Genomic DNA, 17,654 nt, shown 5'->3' with positions numbered 1-17,654 from the left:
CATTCAAAGAATTCAGTCCGAAGAGAGGACGGGAACGTCTAATGTCCTTGAGCAGACTGAGTGAATTGCCGGTGGAGAACGATGGTCCTGACCTCACGATGTCCGACCCTGACAGCCACTCGTCCCGGTCCCGGAACGCGTATGATTTTATGCGCAGGCAAGGCCATGATACCGACCCCACGGCTCAGCGTTGGAATGCTGCAATTCGTCTGGCGAATTTCACCTCCGCTGAAACGTCCCCGTTTTGTGTATGTCATCCCGGCCCCTTTTTCGAATACTCGGTTGTTGACGCCTCAGACCAGGTTTCGAGTATCGGTAGCTTGATAGATCATCTTGTCCGCCAACGAGCTGCCAGTGACTTTGACGGCGATGGAATCAATGACCTGGATATCCGCGACATCCAAACCTTAGCGGTGTGCGTGCAGTCATGCCCGGCTTGTCCCCAGAAGCTCTGACCAGTGGCTAGTGACCAAGTTATGCATATCAACTCAGATGCATTGCTGTGAGGCTTGAGCACTGATGGGCTCAGACGAGGGATTGATTCTCCCTTAGCTCTCTTCAGGTTTTCGAGACTGAAAGTCACGCCTCGGTTCACTCGGACAAAACCAAGGAGGGACTTTCCCTTTACGGTTCGTTTGCCCCTCAGACTTGACTTTGTGGCGTTCGTTGAGGCATTACCTCTTTGACGCATTTCCAGGGATTCTGAATAGCACGAAAACCAACCTTGGTAGACAACTTCTCCGCACCTGGCTGCTCCGACCTTCCTTGTCAATCTCCACCATAACGTCTCGGCAAGATGCAGTTGCTTGTTTTATGCGGCCAGAGAACATCACCACTGCCAACCTCATGCATAATCATCTGAAGGGTATCAAAAATATGCCCAAGATTCTCAAAGCTCTCACATCTGGCCGAGCCCAACTCTCGGACTGGCAAGGTTTCGTAAAGGTATGTATACAAATGGAATCATATAGGGCACCTTCCGTTGTTCTCGTCAAGCTGATATCACCCTGTTTGCAGTTCACATTCCACACGACCATGCTTCGTGACGCACTTTCTGAGTTACATGGAGCAGCTGACGTGCAGATTGTGAAGAAGGTATATATTCACTCGTGCCTCGTGTTATGGCCTGGTTCTCATGCCTGGTGGGTTGAAGCTTATTTCGGCCCTGGATGTTGCGACGTTCAAAGAAACCGGGGGCAAGGTTAACGATACGGTTTGTCACGGTGACCGCATGAACTTGGGAAATCCACTCAATACATTCGCTCTTTTACCCTATAGATCGATTGGGAAGAGTCAACTAACGCTGAGCGCGTCTGTGTAAGACCTCGAATTGACGAAGAACTCGACAACTGGAAGCACGCGTACCATGGAATTGACTCAGTCTTGGTACCGAATACTCCACTGCATGCGTGTCGCATTCGGTCCTGACCTTCCCCCTCCAGTCAACTGTGGCAGAGCAGATTTCGCAGACTGTCTCGCCTGACATTGCTCCGTCTCTCAACGTGGTCTACTTTCCACAGTTAGGTGAATGTTTAACCGCATATGCCCTGATTGGTCACTCAACGCAAATCCATTAGGGTACCTTATATGTGTACCAATGAGGCAAGAGTGGCAGGCCGGAGGTACGCCTGCTGTTGAAGGCTGGACCTTTCAGGTTTGTGTCTACTTGGTTTCGAACGTCATCGTGCAAACCGGCTGACACACCCACTCTAGTTTTCCTCGGAGTATGTCCGGACTTTGCCATCACCTTTCTGTTGCTGATTGGCGCTCGCGCCAAAGGGCCCATGTCTATTTTAAGTCACAAGAAATGCACGGTGAGTGTCCTTTAGGGTCCAGCCATGTCCATGAGCACTAAAGCCGCGTAGATATGGACATTCACATTGGCGACCTTCACTCAACCATCGTCGATCGAGAACTTGAAATCATTCAGGAACTACTTGAGGAAATGTTGACCCATACGGAAGCTATGAGCAACGCTTGCGATGTCTGTGCAGAACTGGACTGTCTCCTCTCCCTAGCGCAGGCCTCTCGAACAAACAACTACGTCAGACCAGAAATCGTCCAGGACAGCGTCATTGAGATCGTTGGCGGAAGGTGAGAATGAACGACACCCTACACTCGAGAAACGACTCGGATGCGATGACAACCCAGACACCCTCTGCATGAGCAAATCCTAGATGCATTCGTTGCGAATGATGCAAGGCTTGTCGGAGGAGCCGGTCTGAACTCTCAGCCAGAGGGCCTGGAAGATGAGGATGATTGGAACAGTATCCTACTTTGCACAGGCGCTAACGCATGTGGAAAGGTGTGTTGTACCTTTCTCCTTTCTCGCAGAGACTAAATCGTTTCGCAGAGCGTATACATGAAGCAGGTACCGCTGGTCCATGCTACCTGTGTGTTCAGAGGCTAACATCGCTGGCCAGATTGCCCTCATTCAGATAATGGCCCAGGTAAATCGTGCTTTTTAAGATCCAAACTTAAATTCGACATCCCCCCTATAGATAGGATGGTCAGCACTGTTTTCAGCACATATTTCCCTGCGTACTAAGTCCTCTCAGTTTTGTTCCAGCGGAACGCGCCACTCTAGGAATCGTCGACAAAAGTACGCTGCCCGTTTGAAGTTCCGATCAAGACTGATGACCCCAGTTTTCACTCGCGTTTCGACGAGAGAATCCGTGTCGAAGGTTAGCTGTTAGACTTCCGGTAGTACTATGTTGACGCTGGAAGTATCTCAGGCGCAGTCAGCATTTATGATCGATCTCAACCAAGTTTCCCTCGCCCTCCGCAATTGCACACCCCGTTCTCTTATCCTGCTTGACGAATTCGGGAAGGGCACTTTATCGACTGGCAAGTGATCCGCTCTTAGACTCCGCTTGCCCCTTAGTTAAGGCAATTTCTTTAGACGGAGCTGGTCTGTTCTGTGGCGTTCTAATGCACCTGCTTGAACGAGGGCCAGCATGCCCGATGGTTCTCGTAGCCACCCACTTTCACGAAGTATTCACGCGCGATCTCCTCGACGTTGAGAATCTCCCAATTACTTGTTGCCATATGCAGGTCATGTTCACATTGGACTCTGACTCGGTATGTGAGAGCGATGTGGAGAGTGTGAGAGGGTCCGTGGTGCATGTCGGACCTCGAGATAAGATCACGTACCTGTATCGGTAGGCAGGCCTTTAAAGTCTCCCGCATCTCTGTTGCTCACGGCGTAAATAGCGTGGCGCGGGGACTGTCAGCAGATTCACATGCTGCTCAGTGTGCAGCGATGTTTGGGATCCCCGCTCGAATTGTCTCTCGTGCTCAGCACGTCAGGTAATACCATCCGACGCCGCAGTGCGCCCTGCTTTGAGTAACCGCAGTACTCATCTCTTCAACTAGCAACTTGATTTCCCAACACGAAATCGTACAGCTTTTGGATGAAGAAATAACCGAGAAGGAGAAGGAAGATCTGCTAGACGCGGAGGCGGTTTGCAAGAGATTCTTGGAATGGGATTTGGACGATCATGAGGGCGTCGATGTAAAAGCAAGGCTTCGCTGGGTACTGGGCATGGTTGAGGAAGGGCAAGAGCAGCAGGATGAGTAAACTTGCGAACCGTAAAAGCTTGATGGGTTGAAACTATTTTGAATTGGAGATGATCCGAATATGGAATTCCGTTGCTTCTTTCTGGATGTTCTTGTCGACGTAGGGAGTTTTCCTGTGGCTAAAGATAGCCTAGGAGGTCTAGAAAGTTGGAATATGCTCAGATGACTCCAGAAGCGAGTCACTGTGCGGTCGGCACTGTCGCCAGGATCAAAGGCTCTTTCTTCTCGGCATAGTAGATATAAGGTGGCATTCAGACGGCCGCCTCAGTAGTACCCTCTACCCACTACCATTCTCAAAGATGATGTTCTCCGCGATTCTTTCGCTCGCTGTCCTCTCATGTACACAGGCCGTGTCAGTCATCTCTCCGGACTCTGCAGCTCTGAAGCACGTTTCCACGCACATCGGACAGAACAAAGAAGTCAGTGTAGATTACTATATTCCCAGTTCCATCCGACAAGAAGAGGCGCCCGTATGGCGTCGCCAGGTCAATGAGACCAATGTTTGCGGGGCTAATTGTAAGGAACATCTCCCTAGTGAACGCCTGACATTGTACACTGAAAGCATATCTCTAGGCACGACCCACTGCTTCACGCCGTCTGGAGGAGCACCAGTCCCAAGCCCAGCAGAGTGCAATGTCATCGCGGATGCATTGCGGTACGAGAGCGAGAATACCGGGGCATTGTTCAGGGTTGCCACAGCGGTAGGAACCAAGTTCGGACCCCACTGGCGAGTAACTGGGACTGATATGTGGTGGGCGCCAGACAAATGTTACCATGACCTATAGGTCATGCAAGACCTTCTTCATCAATCAGGATTTCGGCGGTCTCGTTTACTGTCGAACCGACTGGGTGAGTCTCGTCCTCTTCTCTTCAGAAGGTGTATCGGGGGCGCTAATGTATAACATAGGCTGCATTGGTCGACTGGCTAGCGACGAGCTGCCAACCGGCTCAGAACGCACATGGTGGTTTGTGCGTTGCGAATGATCAAAGGTGGTATGTTCAGTACGTATCACGGCCTTTTCTTCCGAAGGCGACAGCAGTCTGACATGCTGTGTGGCCCCCTGTAGAGTTCAACACGTTCGAGGCTGAACCCAAAGGGACCCATTGGAGATTGCATGCCCGCGGGTGTCCGGATGTAGGCATTTTGATGATCGAGACGGATCCGGCGGGTATTTGAACTAGCAAAGGCTTTGTCTTTCTTTCAAGTGACAATTGTATTTTAGTCACAGTATTCATATGTCTTCTGCAGCGATACCACAATGAGCGAAATCATTTCCAAAGCGTCCAGGTGCCTTTGTGCGTGCAGTGTGCTTTGACGCAAAGGTTAAACTGTGTGCACCAAATCGCGACTTTCGCTTTTAAGTCTGGCCGACTGGTTTCTTGGCGCCTTGGGCGACCCTTTGACATTTACCGATGTGGCTTCCATGGTCGCTTTGACATAGCGCTTTGACTGGGATTTTGCAGTATATATTGGGCTCCGAAGAGACGAGGGAAGAGCAGAACAACCGACTTCCAACCAATACCCCTTCAATCCCTCGGAACGAGCCATCCACCCATCCATAGTGTCAAATCATGGCCTTCGCAATGAAGATAGTTTACTACCGCAAGCCTGTCATGCCAGGTCTCAGAAACTGGAGCCTCATCCTCATGTCCACCTCGACAGAAGGCACCGAATTCACCCTCCAAGTTCCATCCCGCGATGGTGACATCACCCTAGCCAAACCTACAGCCAAACCCACTGACCCAACACACGACGAAGGCTTCCTCTGCATGCTTCATGCCGGAAAAGTCGAGAGCAGGAGATACGCAGAATTCTGCGCTATCGTCGCGAACACCCCGGTACCTTGTAATGTCGCCAATGCGAAGGCAGCTCAATGGACGCCGTTAGATTGGGTTGTGACAATCTTGGAACAGCTGCATGCCAAGGGCTTTTCGGTGAGAAAAGATGGCAAGGGGGAGTTGAAGCAGGAGGTGGAGAAGCAGATGAAGAGGAGTCGCGTGGCATGACTTTTGCTGGACCAAATAATCTTTATTACAATGCACCTGTCTGTAGACCCAATGCCAGTTTCAAACCTATTTATTCAACCAGAAAACTTGCCCACGCACTCAGTCCTCCGCCGGAAGCGGAACAGTCACTTCTGTCGCCCTTGAGAGAACGTCGGAACAATTGTCGAATTGCGTGGACGATGGAATCTGAATCGTGAAGCAAGGTCAATTAGCTATACCTGAAACGGACTGGGATATGTGGGTGGAACAGGTTCAGTCCATTGGTGTCGGAATGAGGCCATGCGACTCAATGTCACCACGTACGACATGACATGGCTGAATTGACTTTTCAAGGTAGAGCTTGAGCGACCAGGACACAGGCATCAAAGGAGTTGCGATTAGGGTGCAATAAATTAATGGTGGGGTCATTAGTATAGGTATGGATACTTTTAGGATTGGCCACCCATAGCCTCTGTGGAACTGGGTAAGCAATACAATTAGCTTTCAGAGTCGACAAACATACCAGCGTTGGCCTCTGCAAACCTTGCGCCTACCCGCTCAGAGTGCTTGAGGAACTTCTCCGCACAGTTGGAGATACATTGGTCCTAAAGTTGCCAGCGATGAGTTTTCCGACCTGAATCCACAGAGGTGGCGACGAACTTCTTTCGATGACAAGGCCTTGCTCGTAAAGTCATTGCAGCATGTCATGAAGCATTTCTCGACGATATTAGAGTACATTTTCAAAAAGTCCTGCATCTGTTCGCGAGGCAACGTGTTAGGCCATTTTCCATAACCAATGACAGTATTGTTTACACACCTGCTTCTTCTCAATAATCTTGTTCATGTGGGCCTGTTCGGCGGCATTGAAAGTCGAGAAATCCATGGTTGTCGTCGTTGAGAGTTTGTGGTGAAAGTAGAAAACACGTCGAGCAGAACCGTAACGCGCCTGGCGGTGACGAGCTGGCCAAACTCCGATCGGAAACGCTCACGATGGAGTGAGGTCACGTGAATGATCTGTGAAAATGTGGAGGTGAGATTGGCTTGGCCGGCAATCAGCAACTTGACTCGATTTCCAGCATCATCAAATGAAGAAAAACGTCTCTCGAGCTTGCAACTCTTTTACATTCCACCATCCTCGGTTCAATCTACTAACACCGACTTGACAAGTAAGCCCAAATGGGTCCCGCGAATCACCTCAAGATTTCTATATAACTGACCTCCCAACGTGTCCAGTGGTCGTCGATCTCGATATGGCTATGTCTTTCAAGGACGCCCTTGCCAGGCTCGAAAACAGCAGAGTCAGGTCTACCAGGCCCTTGATTCCTCCACAGATTCTCCAGGAAGACCAGCCCTTGTCAGTCTCTCTCTTCGCCAACGTGCGCCCAGTCTAACGCTCTCCCTAGGACTCTCTCGGCAGCCCAGACAGTCCTAAATGGTCGATATGCTACAGAAAACATCCTCCGGGGTGACGATGACAGACTCCTGGTCGTCGTAGGCCCCTGCTCTGTCCACAACGTCGAGGCAGCCCTCGAGTACGCCAAACTTCTCAAAGAATACGCCGACCAGGCCAAAGATGACCTGCACATCGTCATGCGCGTCTACTTCGAAAAACCACGAACTACCGTGGGCTGGAAGGGTCTCATCAACGACCCCGATCTCAACGGCAGCTTCCAGATCAACAAGGGCCTCCGACTTGCTCGCGGCGTCCTCCTCGACATTGCCAAACTTGGTCTCCCCGCAGGCTGTGAATTCCTCGACACCATCACTCCCCAGTACACCGCTGATCTCGTTTCGTGGGGCGCCATTGGCGCGCGGACTACCGAGTCGCAAGTTCATCGTGAACTCACATCTGCTCTTTCCATGCCCACGGGTTTCAAGAACTCCACAGACGGAAGTGTGGGGATTGCCATCGATGCTTGTCGCGCGGCACGCACGGGGCACGTTTTCCTCTCCGTCGGAAAGGAGGGTCTGAGCAGCATTGTCGAGACCACTGTACGTTTACACGTTCCATCCATTGACATGGCACCCATCTCATTTGTACGGCAGGGTAACCCTGATGTTCATATCATCCTCCGTGGAGGTTCCAAAGGACCGAACTATGAAGCTGAATACGTCAAAGAGGCCGGCGAGAAGCTCGGAAAAGCTGGTCTTCCGCAAAAGATCATGGTGAGAATCCGTCGTTAATTGTTGTGTCTTACACGAGTTCAACGGCATCTCCAGATTGACTGCAGTCACGGAAACAGCTCTAAGCAACACCAGAGACAGGTGGAAGTCGCCGAGAACATTGTGAGTCATCCAGGGTCATCATTAAATCATCGGAGAACTCATCTCCCCGGGTACTATTCTTAGGCTCAACAACTTGAATCAAACGAGGAGACTTCGTCTTTCATTATGGGTGTCATGCTTGAAAGTAACCTCGTCGAAGGACGCCAGGATATCCCTGCCTCCGGTCCCAACGGCCTCAGATACGGCCAATCCGTCACGGATGCTTGCATCTCTTGGGAAACCACTGTCCCGGTCTTGGATCGCCTCAGGAAGGGTGTGCAAGGCCGCAGAGCCCTCGTAGACAAGTCCTGCAGAAGGAGTGACCGAAGCGTCTAGATAATCTGCCTTTGCGTTGCTAAAATGTAGTATATGTATACCTCTCGCTATCACACTTGCACCCAAATTGTCCGAAAAGAAAGTACAAATTGGAATTAGGGACCGTGTCCCAACTAAGCACAAGTTATAACCTATATCTACAGAATGTGACAATAGAATACAGCGGGAAATGTAAACAACACAAGACTATGCGAAACTGTTTTCGACATCGGCGCTATCGTCACCAGTTTCAAGATTAGCGAACTAGAAAAAAGCAGCACACGTTAGAATCAAGCCATATCGCGAGGATAAGATACAATACGCACAGTAAGGAAAGCCGCTGGCCGGTGTTCTTCAGCCCAGAATAAAAGAGGTGTGTCGATCGTCATGGAGTAAGGAATGTTGGGGGACCACATCTGCGTGAGGCCAATGCCGTAGTTCCAAACTCTGCCTTCCGGTACCAAGGTCATACCCAAGATACGATCAGAAAGTAGAAGTTGGACGCGCTCCGACATGTTAGGGTTGAAGCCAGGGGGATTGGCCGAAAGGTCTTGATTCTTCCTACCCCATTCGAAGCCGGCAACAGTCAGCGAATGTGCAGACAACGACACTGAACCAGGTGTGAACGACGCGGTGATGCAGATAGACGATGACGTCCATTCAGGATGGTCAGCCATGATCTTGGCCTGCGTGGTCACGTCCGTTGGCGAGAGATGGGAAAGTTCAAGTGCTTGAGTCTTGATCCAACCCAATGGCTCCAAGTCCTTCAGGAGGAGATCATCCTTTGGCAACTGAGAAGGAAGCTCGACGCCGTTGTTGCTTCCGCGTTGAGGAACCCAGACGACAGCCTTGATCTCCTTGACCTGTTTGTTGTCGGGAGGGGACACACCATACAGGTAAGCAGCGACTTGAGTGCGGAGATCTGCGGAGGTAATGAAGGCTCGCAAGATGTTCTTCGGCAGGACATAGGTGTATGAAGCAGCGTCGTCTTTGACATCGTCGTTCGACACGTAGATGTGTTGCAAGCGAAGAGGAAGGTGAGTTGATGAGATGGCACGAACTCGCCAATCAGACTTGCTGCTGAACACCTGCTGTTCGTAATTGGTAGCTAGAAGGAGCAGTCAGGAAACCGTTGATTGAAGGAACACAAAGAAGGTACTCACTCGTAACAGTCTGGATGGTATCGCCGTGCACGTTTGTGGTCTGGGTTTGAACGGCGGTAACTTGAGCCTGGGCTTCAGTACTCTTCTCGAGTTCTGCCATCTGTTGACGCTGCACCGACGGAGCCGCAATCTCCTGACCCAAGATGATATCTCGGATCTCGCTAACGGTCAGCGAGGCAATGTTGACGCTGTTTCGTTTCCCGAAATCCTGAAGGATGAGATCCTTCATCGCCACTTCGACCTTGATCCATTCTTCATCCGTGAGCGATGGCCAGACGAAGTGAGGCTCGGTAACAGTGTTCTTGTCGGGGTGTAAGATGATCTTCGCCTTCTCGTTGTTGACATGAAGGCCACGCAACAGCAAGATGAGTCGAGAAAACGCAGTGTAGCTGGAAATGGATTTGAGCCAATCGTCTAGAGAAAATGTCAGACGCCGTGTATAATCAAGTAAAAGAGCGAGACTGCGTACCATACAAGCTGAAGAGAACCATCTGAGGTTGGGTCGCCCTCAAGATAAGGTCTCCGAACTTCTCCATCTTCATACAGGCCTGGAAGGGCAGCTGCAACTCGCTTCCCTTGATGACAATGTTGGGGAAGTCAAGCAAGTGGACTTCGAGAGGGTCCAACATGCCCTTTCGTGTGACGATCACTTGTTTGGGCTGCTCTTCAACAGGAAGCGATCGAACAAGAGCCGCAACTTCTTCAGCAGTCTTCCACTTCGCCAACTGGCCGAGACGCTTCTGACCAGCCCAGACACTGGTGTGAATGATCTTCAAGAACAACTGTCCAGACCGGGGGTTGAAGATGAAGATGGCACCGTTGATGGGCTTCGTCGTCAAGTTACCCTCGAACGTCTTGTGGATGGTGACACGGTAGACGTTGGTGTCGTCGACGAACCAGATGATTTGGTTGGAGAAGAGTTCGGAGTAGTTCTGACTGTTGAGGTAAGGTTCCGTGGGCTCAGACGAATAGAGCTGAAGACCCTTGCGAATACGTTCACGAAGAACGTGGCAAGCGGGATTGGCCTTCATGATCTTCGCCATCGCCTGCTGGATCAGCGGCTTCAAACCGGGGAACCAGTTACCGTAGGCAGACCAAAGGTTGTAGGCAAGATCCATGCCGATCATGACACCAGTGGGTGATGGGTAGATACTCATGGAGTCAGAAACCTATAAAAATGTTAGCGTACATATGTAAGATGGACTAGGCAGAAACATACGTAGTCCAGGAACTTGGCACGAGTATAACGTTCGATGTCGTGCGTATCGAAGTCACCCCAACGAAGCTGAACGTCGATCCAGAACTTGTTGCTCGTGGTACCGTCGAGAACATCCTTAGCCTAAAATGTGCTTTAGTCAAATGTATATGGACACAAGGGTAGGGAGACTCACATCGGTAACGAGGGAGGGGCGGGAGATGTTCCACTTGTATGCGGCGAAGAGGAGAATATCGGCGCAGGAAGAGTTCATCTTGTAACTCTTACGAGGATGGATGGTTTCCTTCTGCACCAATTCAATCTGGAGGGGCTCCACCTCCTGGTCCAATACTTGACAAAGATCCATGACGACACTCTCGTGGACTAAAACACAGCACGTCAGAATGAATAACTGAAAGAATAAGAGAAAACTCACTCTTCTGCCAAAGATGGGCACGGAAGATCTGAATCAAACTGATCTTCAAAGTCGGGATTTTACCGTGCATGAAGATACCAGTCAAATCCAGTTGGACCTGGAAACCAACGTAGACGTTGGCACGATTGATGGTAGGACTCCACCAGAGCGTGAACCGACGGTTAGGAATCTGGTTGAGACCGGATCGCTGAGCGTTGGTGAGCTTCTTGTATCTCATCGACTCTTCGAAACCGGACGCCTTCTCCCAGAACAGACCCTCCCAAGTGGGGAAGTAGGTACCCTTGAAGAGCGTGTGCTCGAGGATACCTTCGACACCACCAAGGGCGGCGATGACGTCGACACGATAGTTGTTCAATTGCCAGAGCTTGCCGTCGTGGCGCTGAGACGTCCACCAGAAAGGATTGTGCTTGAGGAGCTGGTATTGCTTCCAGTCCGTTCGCACACGCCAACCACGATCGTAGGCGAGACTAGAGAAAATTATCAGCGCGCAATTCAAAGAATGAGATAAACTACATACGTGTGACGATCCTTCTGGAACAAGGTGTTGATACGAGGAATACCACGATCCCAGCTGTCCTCGAGATCCTCCAAAGTAAGTCGGCGGTTCTGAGCATTGGCCTCCTTACGCTTCATCGAGTACTCGGACCAGACACGGGCAGAGTCGAGGAACTCCGCTTCCCAAGGTTGCAAGTACCGGTACAAGTTGGGAATGAGTTGGTCCTCTTCATGGGTCATGCCGGCACGGAAGTGAGTGACCGCGACGTCGGTTTGCTTCGACCATCTCAAGTCACTCTGAGGGATGAGGACGTGTCCCATGGACAACATTCCGAGACCACCAAGTTCCTATACAACACGTCAGTTAAAGGGGATTAGATGAACACTCGAACAACGTACCTTGGGCGTGTAGAAAACGACGGGGGGGAAACGCGAAGGCATCTTACTGTTCAAACCAATCTTGACACGAGTTTGAATCTTGTTCTCGGCCTTGACGAGGGCATCAAGCAGCTCGTTGGTGTGGATGACAGCTTCACGGTAGTAGGTCATCAAACCAATGAGGGCGGTGTTCCACTTGTTGACGATCTTGGAGAAGGTCGTCGAACCGGAGCTCATAAGGACTTGACGGATACGGTTGTTGAATGCCTGAACACCTTCATCAGAAACGCGGAGGAACGCCTGGGCAGTCCGCTCCTTGGTTTGTTCGTTCGTCAAATTCCAAACAGCATCCTTGAGGGAGAACTGTTCGCCAGAGGTCGTGCGGATCTTGGGAAGGATGCGAACTTCGAAGCCGCACATCGAGAACAAGAGCTGTGGGTTGTCCTTGGAGTAGACGGAGACGAAGGTGTCCTCCCACTCGATCGTGGTCAACGACCTCGGCAAACTCTGCTTGACATTCCAGAACACCGCGCGACCAAGGTTGACGTCGTGCTTAATCAGACGCATACGGCAATCTCGAGGCCAGCATCGCTTGTTGTTATAGCCAATGACGTTGTTGTTGGTGGGGTCGGGGTTGGCGGAAAGGTAGCGTTGGATAAGATCGCGAGCCTCGTCGGCGGTGAACCTGAAGAGGATGTGGAGGCGGTCGACGTATCGGGAGTAGAGACGGATGGGGTGGCGAGTCTCCGTTGCCGAGTCGCGGTACTGCAGGAAGTTGTTGGGTTGCTGTGGTGGACCGGCCATCTCGCTCGCTCGTTGCAAGCCGAGAACGAGCAAGTCGAGGACTAAACCGTAGTACTGGAAGACGAAAGCAGAGAATTGGAGACCGCGAATGAGACCGTAGGCATTGGTATGGGCCATATCTAAAAATGAAAATCAGCATTAAGTTCAAGGACGCAAAGGTGGCCAACATACCCTTGTAGGTGAGAACGGTGTTGTTCTTCGCCGTGATATAGTCAGCCAAGTTGTGGTCAAGGATCAGACGGAGCAGACGGTTGAGCAAAGTCAAGTCAATCTTCTCGTAGACCTTGGACAATACAGTCTCCATCATAACCACGCATTCGCCTTCGCTCGTCTCCCAAATCTCGCTCAAGTTATTAATGCCTTGGCACCACTTGTAGACGAGGAGTGGAGGAGGTTCAGTGTCCTATGAAGCAAAGCGCAGTGAGCACAGTGAATATGTAACATGGGAACCTTGATACTTACGGCTGGCTTGATCCAAGCAGGGAAAAGACCTCGCTTGTCGGCTTCGAAGAACAAGAATTGGTCAAGGTACTAGTCGAGCATGATTAGTTTCTTCGTCGTAAAAGCACCAAGGAGAATACTCACAGCATCGGTGATCTTCTCGACGGGTTCAATGTCATAGCAAGGGATAAGCTTGTCATAGGTGTCGAAGAACTCGATACCGGCTTCCTTGAAGGCACGCTGAGTGAGCAAGAGGCGCTTGATTCGAGACAGACATTCATGAGGATTGTCGTAGGCCTGTTCGATCAAGGCCAACTCTTCACGCTGTGACTGGTTGAGACGACCCTTGACCGAGTAGGCCTCCTTCAACTTTTCGAGGGCAAGAACAAGCAGCTTGGTGTCATGCTTGTAGTTGAGAGGGGGGAAAGGAATCGGTGAGAACTTCCTGCTCTCCAACCAGTGGACGGTTGCGGTGTAGATGGCGACAGCCTCTTCAGCGCTGATGTAAGGACCGTCCTTGAGGTAAGCGTGTTGACGCTCCTGCTCGGCCTTGAGGTACAAACGAGTGAGACGACCAAGGTTCTTCTTGACGACGGCCTTGTCCACGGTAGCTCCACGACGAATACGCTCTCGGTTGTAGTGAGCGACGCTGACCCACCAATCGGCCTTGCTCTTAATGTAACGCAAGATGATGTTCTCGATGGCAGTGGGCATTCCGGGAACCTTCCAGGGGATGTTGGCCTTCCAGCATCGCCATGCTTCTGACAAGTGCTGCAAAATCGTCTTCGCCTTGTTCTGCTTGATGGACTCGGGCATCATGTCGAGGATATCGTGCATGACGGCAGCACGCAACTCCAAATCGTAGTGGGACTCGACACGCTGCTTGGTCACAGTCTTGGCGATACCCTTGCTGTTACGACCCTCGAATTGACGAGCGAGCAAGTTGCCCAGCCACCGCTCGAGCAAGGGAACGATACCACGCATGAAGAACAACCACACTCGCCATCCGGGAGCCCAGAAACCGACACCAGGACCTTTGCCAACGGGGCCAGTGTTGAAGCGGTAGTAGATCAAGTGTTTCAAGTCCTTGGTCATACGAACTTGACGCATGAGCTTGTACTTGTATCGGTACATACCGGTCAAGGCACCAATATGAGCAAAGATGTACTGGAGGGCATCGGCGAGTTGGAACGCGTCGACGTTGCCGAGACGGAATTGGACGTGGGCGTCGACGACGAGCTTGGTGAGGCGAAGGATTTCTCGACAGAGATGGAAGGCGTTTCCGAAACGAGACTTCTTTCGCTCCTTCGTGGTCAAGGTCTTAACAGGCTTCAAGTTCATGTTGTAGTCGAGATGGAGGTAGTTCAGGTTCTAAGAGAGGGAAAGGTTAGATTCAGTTGACACGGTGGAAACCTGTAAGTCTTACTTTGCGATGAATCAAGAGATTCAGCATGTTGTAACCTTGTCTACAAACTTGCAAACCAGCTTCGACCCAATCCAACCTAGTTGTCTGGAAGAACTTGGTAGCCTTCAATTGACGGAACAAGTTCTTCTTGGTCATGGCTTTCTCCGGTCGTGTGTGCAGTTCGTTGAGGACGTAGACCTTGAGGAGCTTCTGGTACGAGACGCGAACCTTGACGGGTTGTCCAGGAGGGCAGTGCTCCAAATACCAGTTCTTGACTAGTGGAACATCCTGCGCGCGACGCATCCTGCCGGATCTCCTGCCATAGGGTTCGGGTGCCCACCACAACGCAATACCGTCGGCGGTCAAGTCGGTTTCGAGGTCCTTCTCGTTGAAGAAGGGGTCGACGAAGTCGGGGATCGAGAAAGTGTCTTCATCAGCACCGTTGGGCCCAAAAATCGAGTCCTCGTGTGAGACGAGGGGCATGTTCTTGGGCTTGGCGCCACGAAGGGAGATAGGGTTGATTAGCGGGTCGAAGTAAAAGGCGGGGAGGTCAGGGTCGTCGGTGCGAATGTAGACATTCTTGGGATAGTGGTAGGGAGCGATGTGGACAGACCGAGGTAGGGAGTTGTACAAGTGAGGGAACGCCACTTTGTATTCAGTTCGAATCTGCTGGCGGATGATGATTTTGTTGATGTCATTAAATTCGTTCCAATCTTCGTCAAAAGTGTCCATGTCACGGTAGAGGGGCTCAAATTTTGGACCACCAGGGATGGCCAAGTTGAGTGCCTTGGCGGTGAAGAACGACTTCTTGTCGAAAAGATAGCTTGCGTTCTTGTCCGCCTGGTCGGAGAGCAGCGTCCTTCCGAGTCGATACAAGTTGGCCATGATGGGCAAGGTCAGTGACCAGTACCTGTAGGAAGGACCGTTGACGTGGGGCGTGTCCACGAGGGGCTTGGGATCGTAGAACCAATCAATGACAGCTTCATCCTCCTCTTCGTCGAGCTCAAGTTGGATGGCTTCCAGTGGTTCAACATCCAAGACGTTGTCACCATAATCGAGCGGCGGCTCTTCATCGTCAAAGGGCGGGAACCTCATTCGCTTGAAGTGCCTACGATCTCTCTTCTCTCTCCGCATTGCCAACCACATGGTACTCCACTGCGCATGATAAACAGGCTCAATAACGCGCGGAATTTCGTTGACGAAGGTGATAGCGCCAGTGATGTGGTACAACACGGGGACCTCGCGGACTTGCTCCCAAGGGTAAGGGATGTTTTCGAGCAGTTTCATTACGGCGTGAGGGACATATTTGAGGGCTCCAAGATGCACTCGCTTGTCGTTTCTGAACTTGCGGTTGCTCATGTCGCCATGGTCCTTGATGATTTTGCGGACGTGTTCAGGTGGTAAGTCCTGTCATAGCGCCTGTATGAGTCTCGCCGTTGCAAACCAATATAAGATTTCAACGCACCTGCTTGCCCATATCCACATAACCACCCTTTCTCTTCTCACTATACCGTTTTCTCTGCATCTGCATCCATTTTTGCGACTTTTGCGCGATGACTAGAGTTGTTGAGAACGCGCGTCAGCACTATTGGGTAGAGTCAAGTGAACGAAAAGAACTTACCCTCTGGCGGCAAGCGCGACCCCGACGCCTGGGGTGCATTGGGCATGCCTGGAGGGGGCGGCGGCATAAAGCCTGGGGGAGGAGGAGGGATACTCATCCTGGAGTTGGTGGTGGTACAGACGCAAGGAGCGTTACACGGAAATATGTCCCTCGCTTACTCAGCCATCAAATATCATCGGCAACCCTCGCGCACGGACCGGCATACACTCACTCTCCTCTTGACTCGAACTCGCAAGGAGAATGGATTCATTATTACAATTACGAAGAAGTCTACGAAGTTGCTCCAAAAGTGCCTTTGCTAGATGACAACTCTGCTCCAAGCTTGTACCCAGTAACCTACCCGCCGAGAGTCAAGCAACGTCCACCGCCAAATGGTAATGCTCACCTTGTCCCAGTCAATCTTTTGCCTCGTCAACGGCAACGCACGACGCAACCCCTTGAACGTCCGCTCGCTCATATCCTGGTAATTCTCATTCAACGAGACCTGGTATTTACTCTCCTCTTCGGCGATGAGTGCAATGATCTTGGACGCGGCAGCGGCGGGAGGCGAGGATGCTGCTGCTTGCGGTATCGTGAACGAGATGTTATGGTCCGCTGCTAATTGCACCTATATCCCCAAGTCATTATGAATCGGTCTGAAGCACAGCAACGACCTACATTTCCTTGTTCGTAGTAATGTACGTTGACATGGATGCTGCCCTTGACCTGCCGCTTGGTTAGATCCACAGTGTACTGTGATCTCCATCGTCCCGACCTGCAAAACCACTGAGTATATGTGACACATGCAGACTCGTAGTCAAGGCACACCAATAATTCGTCGGGTTGTACTTGTTCGCCACAACCTGAACCGTAAACTCTTCAGGAGGTTCCGCCGGGGGAAACACAGACACAGTGCCATCCAGGAAATGAGAGGAAATGTACGTCAGAGCGGCCTTCTGCAACGCGTCCCTATAAATCCCAGAAACCCATGTCCAGTCAGCGCCTCCCACTACACAGAACTCTCCACGGCGCACCTAAACTCTTCATGCTGGGCTTCAGGTTCATAAGGCTGCGGATCCGATGCTTCCTACAACCAAAAGGTAACCTTCCATCCTTCCCGCAATCGAATTCCGAGTCCACACACCAGCGTTAGATGATCAAACACAAACGACGTCTTCGATCTAGGATCCCAGAATCGATTGTCGTCAGGATCGGATCCAGGCACTCGGGCAGCTTCACTGATGATACTCTTGAGGTGTGGCAATCAGCAAAACCGGGCCCAACTTCGTCCGCTTTCGCCAGCACACACCTGGTGGTCTGTATCAGGGACGTCGACGGTAGTGAACTGCGTGACATTGTATTCTTTCAACGCTGGTAGAATGCCCTCCTGGAGCGCGTCATCGTCCGCGATGATGTTACGAACATCTGCCACAACTCGTTAGCTTCATCGCGTTCATCGTCGACACCATATCTCTTACCGTTCAACACGTCGTTGATCTCTCCAGGAGGTGACTGAAGCAAGAAATTAGAAACAGCTTGGATTCGCTCCGCCTGGTCCATGGTATCCGCAGAGAAGTGGGTAGTGGTCGTCG

At 51.3% G+C, this 17,654-nt stretch overlaps 8 protein-coding genes across 8 annotated transcripts; 5 read left to right on the top strand and 3 right to left on the bottom strand.

Moving 5' to 3' along the window:
* Nucleotides 1-41: 41 nt before the first annotated feature.
* Nucleotides 42-1,577, top strand: CC1G_14982 (mutS 5 family protein; the record flags this gene model as incomplete). The annotated part of the gene is made up of 8 exons (XM_002910605.1): nucleotides 42-415; nucleotides 467-502; nucleotides 553-629; nucleotides 698-945; nucleotides 1,018-1,095; nucleotides 1,154-1,213; nucleotides 1,279-1,386; nucleotides 1,443-1,577. 8 exons carry the CDS (start codon nucleotides 42-44, stop codon nucleotides 1,575-1,577), a joined length of 1,116 nt encoding a protein of 371 aa, XP_002910651.1.
* A 261-nt stretch (nucleotides 1,578-1,838) lies between these two features.
* Nucleotides 1,839-3,580, top strand: CC1G_14981 (DNA mismatch repair protein Msh5; the record flags this gene model as incomplete). Its single annotated transcript, XM_002910604.1, has 11 exons — nucleotides 1,839-2,094; nucleotides 2,152-2,305; nucleotides 2,354-2,371; nucleotides 2,424-2,450; nucleotides 2,502-2,509; nucleotides 2,559-2,602; nucleotides 2,647-2,684; nucleotides 2,736-2,847; nucleotides 2,903-3,081; nucleotides 3,170-3,309; nucleotides 3,376-3,580. The coding sequence occupies exons 1-11, from the start codon at nucleotides 1,868-1,870 to the stop codon at nucleotides 3,578-3,580; spliced, it is 1,152 nt and encodes a 383-aa protein (XP_002910650.1). The 5' UTR covers nucleotides 1,839-1,867.
* Nucleotides 3,581-3,878: 298 nt separating this feature from the next.
* Nucleotides 3,879-4,668, top strand: CC1G_07128 (hypothetical protein; the record flags this gene model as incomplete). Its single annotated transcript, XM_001835652.2, has 5 exons — nucleotides 3,879-4,095; nucleotides 4,153-4,280; nucleotides 4,342-4,428; nucleotides 4,487-4,581; nucleotides 4,647-4,668. 5 exons carry the CDS (start codon nucleotides 3,879-3,881, stop codon nucleotides 4,666-4,668), a joined length of 549 nt encoding a protein of 182 aa, XP_001835704.2.
* A 483-nt stretch (nucleotides 4,669-5,151) lies between these two features.
* Nucleotides 5,152-5,586, top strand: CC1G_07127 (hypothetical protein; the record flags this gene model as incomplete). The annotated part of the gene is made up of 1 exon (XM_001835651.1): nucleotides 5,152-5,586. One exon carries the CDS (start codon nucleotides 5,152-5,154, stop codon nucleotides 5,584-5,586), a length of 435 nt encoding a protein of 144 aa, XP_001835703.1.
* A 428-nt stretch (nucleotides 5,587-6,014) lies between these two features.
* CC1G_07126 (chaperone) lies at nucleotides 6,015-6,448 on the bottom strand (the record flags this gene model as incomplete). The annotated part of the gene is made up of 4 exons (XM_001835650.1): nucleotides 6,015-6,037; nucleotides 6,089-6,170; nucleotides 6,226-6,321; nucleotides 6,383-6,448. The coding sequence occupies 4 exons, from the start codon at nucleotides 6,446-6,448 to the stop codon at nucleotides 6,015-6,017; spliced, it is 267 nt and encodes an 88-aa protein (XP_001835702.1).
* Nucleotides 6,449-6,698: 250 nt separating this feature from the next.
* Nucleotides 6,699-8,230, top strand: CC1G_07125 (phospho-2-dehydro-3-deoxyheptonate aldolase). Its single transcript, XM_001835649.2, has 6 exons — nucleotides 6,699-6,731; nucleotides 6,799-6,919; nucleotides 6,969-7,557; nucleotides 7,612-7,731; nucleotides 7,786-7,851; nucleotides 7,915-8,230. Coding segments are annotated over exons 1-6 (1,149 nt in total). The 5' UTR covers nucleotides 6,699-6,730; the 3' UTR covers nucleotides 8,167-8,230.
* Nucleotides 8,231-8,352: 122 nt separating this feature from the next.
* Nucleotides 8,353-16,180, bottom strand: CC1G_07124 (pre-mRNA-processing-splicing factor; the record flags this gene model as incomplete). Its single annotated transcript, XM_001835648.1, has 15 exons — nucleotides 8,353-8,409; nucleotides 8,472-9,253; nucleotides 9,309-9,722; nucleotides 9,778-10,477; nucleotides 10,528-10,647; nucleotides 10,700-10,887; nucleotides 10,940-11,406; nucleotides 11,457-11,782; nucleotides 11,834-12,735; nucleotides 12,788-13,019; nucleotides 13,079-13,147; nucleotides 13,202-14,428; nucleotides 14,484-15,869; nucleotides 15,928-16,019; nucleotides 16,084-16,180. The coding sequence occupies 15 exons, from the start codon at nucleotides 16,178-16,180 to the stop codon at nucleotides 8,353-8,355; spliced, it is 7,059 nt and encodes a 2,352-aa protein (XP_001835700.1).
* A 173-nt stretch (nucleotides 16,181-16,353) lies between these two features.
* Nucleotides 16,354-17,622, bottom strand: CC1G_07123 (F-actin-capping protein subunit alpha; the record flags this gene model as incomplete). The annotated part of the gene is made up of 8 exons (XM_001835647.1): nucleotides 16,354-16,419; nucleotides 16,469-16,690; nucleotides 16,741-16,837; nucleotides 16,891-17,031; nucleotides 17,097-17,149; nucleotides 17,207-17,311; nucleotides 17,372-17,487; nucleotides 17,541-17,622. 8 exons carry the CDS (start codon nucleotides 17,620-17,622, stop codon nucleotides 16,354-16,356), a joined length of 882 nt encoding a protein of 293 aa, XP_001835699.1.
* Between the last annotated feature and the right edge of the window lie 32 nt (nucleotides 17,623-17,654).

The sequence above is a fragment of the Coprinopsis cinerea genome (assembly GCF_000182895.1).
Source record: "Coprinopsis cinerea okayama7#130 chromosome 8 map unlocalized cont3.8, whole genome shotgun sequence".
Lineage (NCBI taxonomy): Eukaryota > Fungi > Basidiomycota > Agaricomycetes > Agaricales > Psathyrellaceae > Coprinopsis > Coprinopsis cinerea.
This window is presented reverse-complemented; position numbering and strand designations above follow the sequence as displayed.

Coding starts and splice junctions, on each gene's coding strand:
- CC1G_07125 (XM_001835649.2), top strand. Junction 6,920..6,968: donor CTCCAGGAAGACCAGCCCTT/GTCAGTCTCTCT, acceptor CGCTCTCCCTAG/GACTCTCTCGGCAGCCCAGA. Junction 7,558..7,611: donor GCAGCATTGTCGAGACCACT/GTACGTTTACAC, acceptor TTTGTACGGCAG/GGTAACCCTGATGTTCATAT.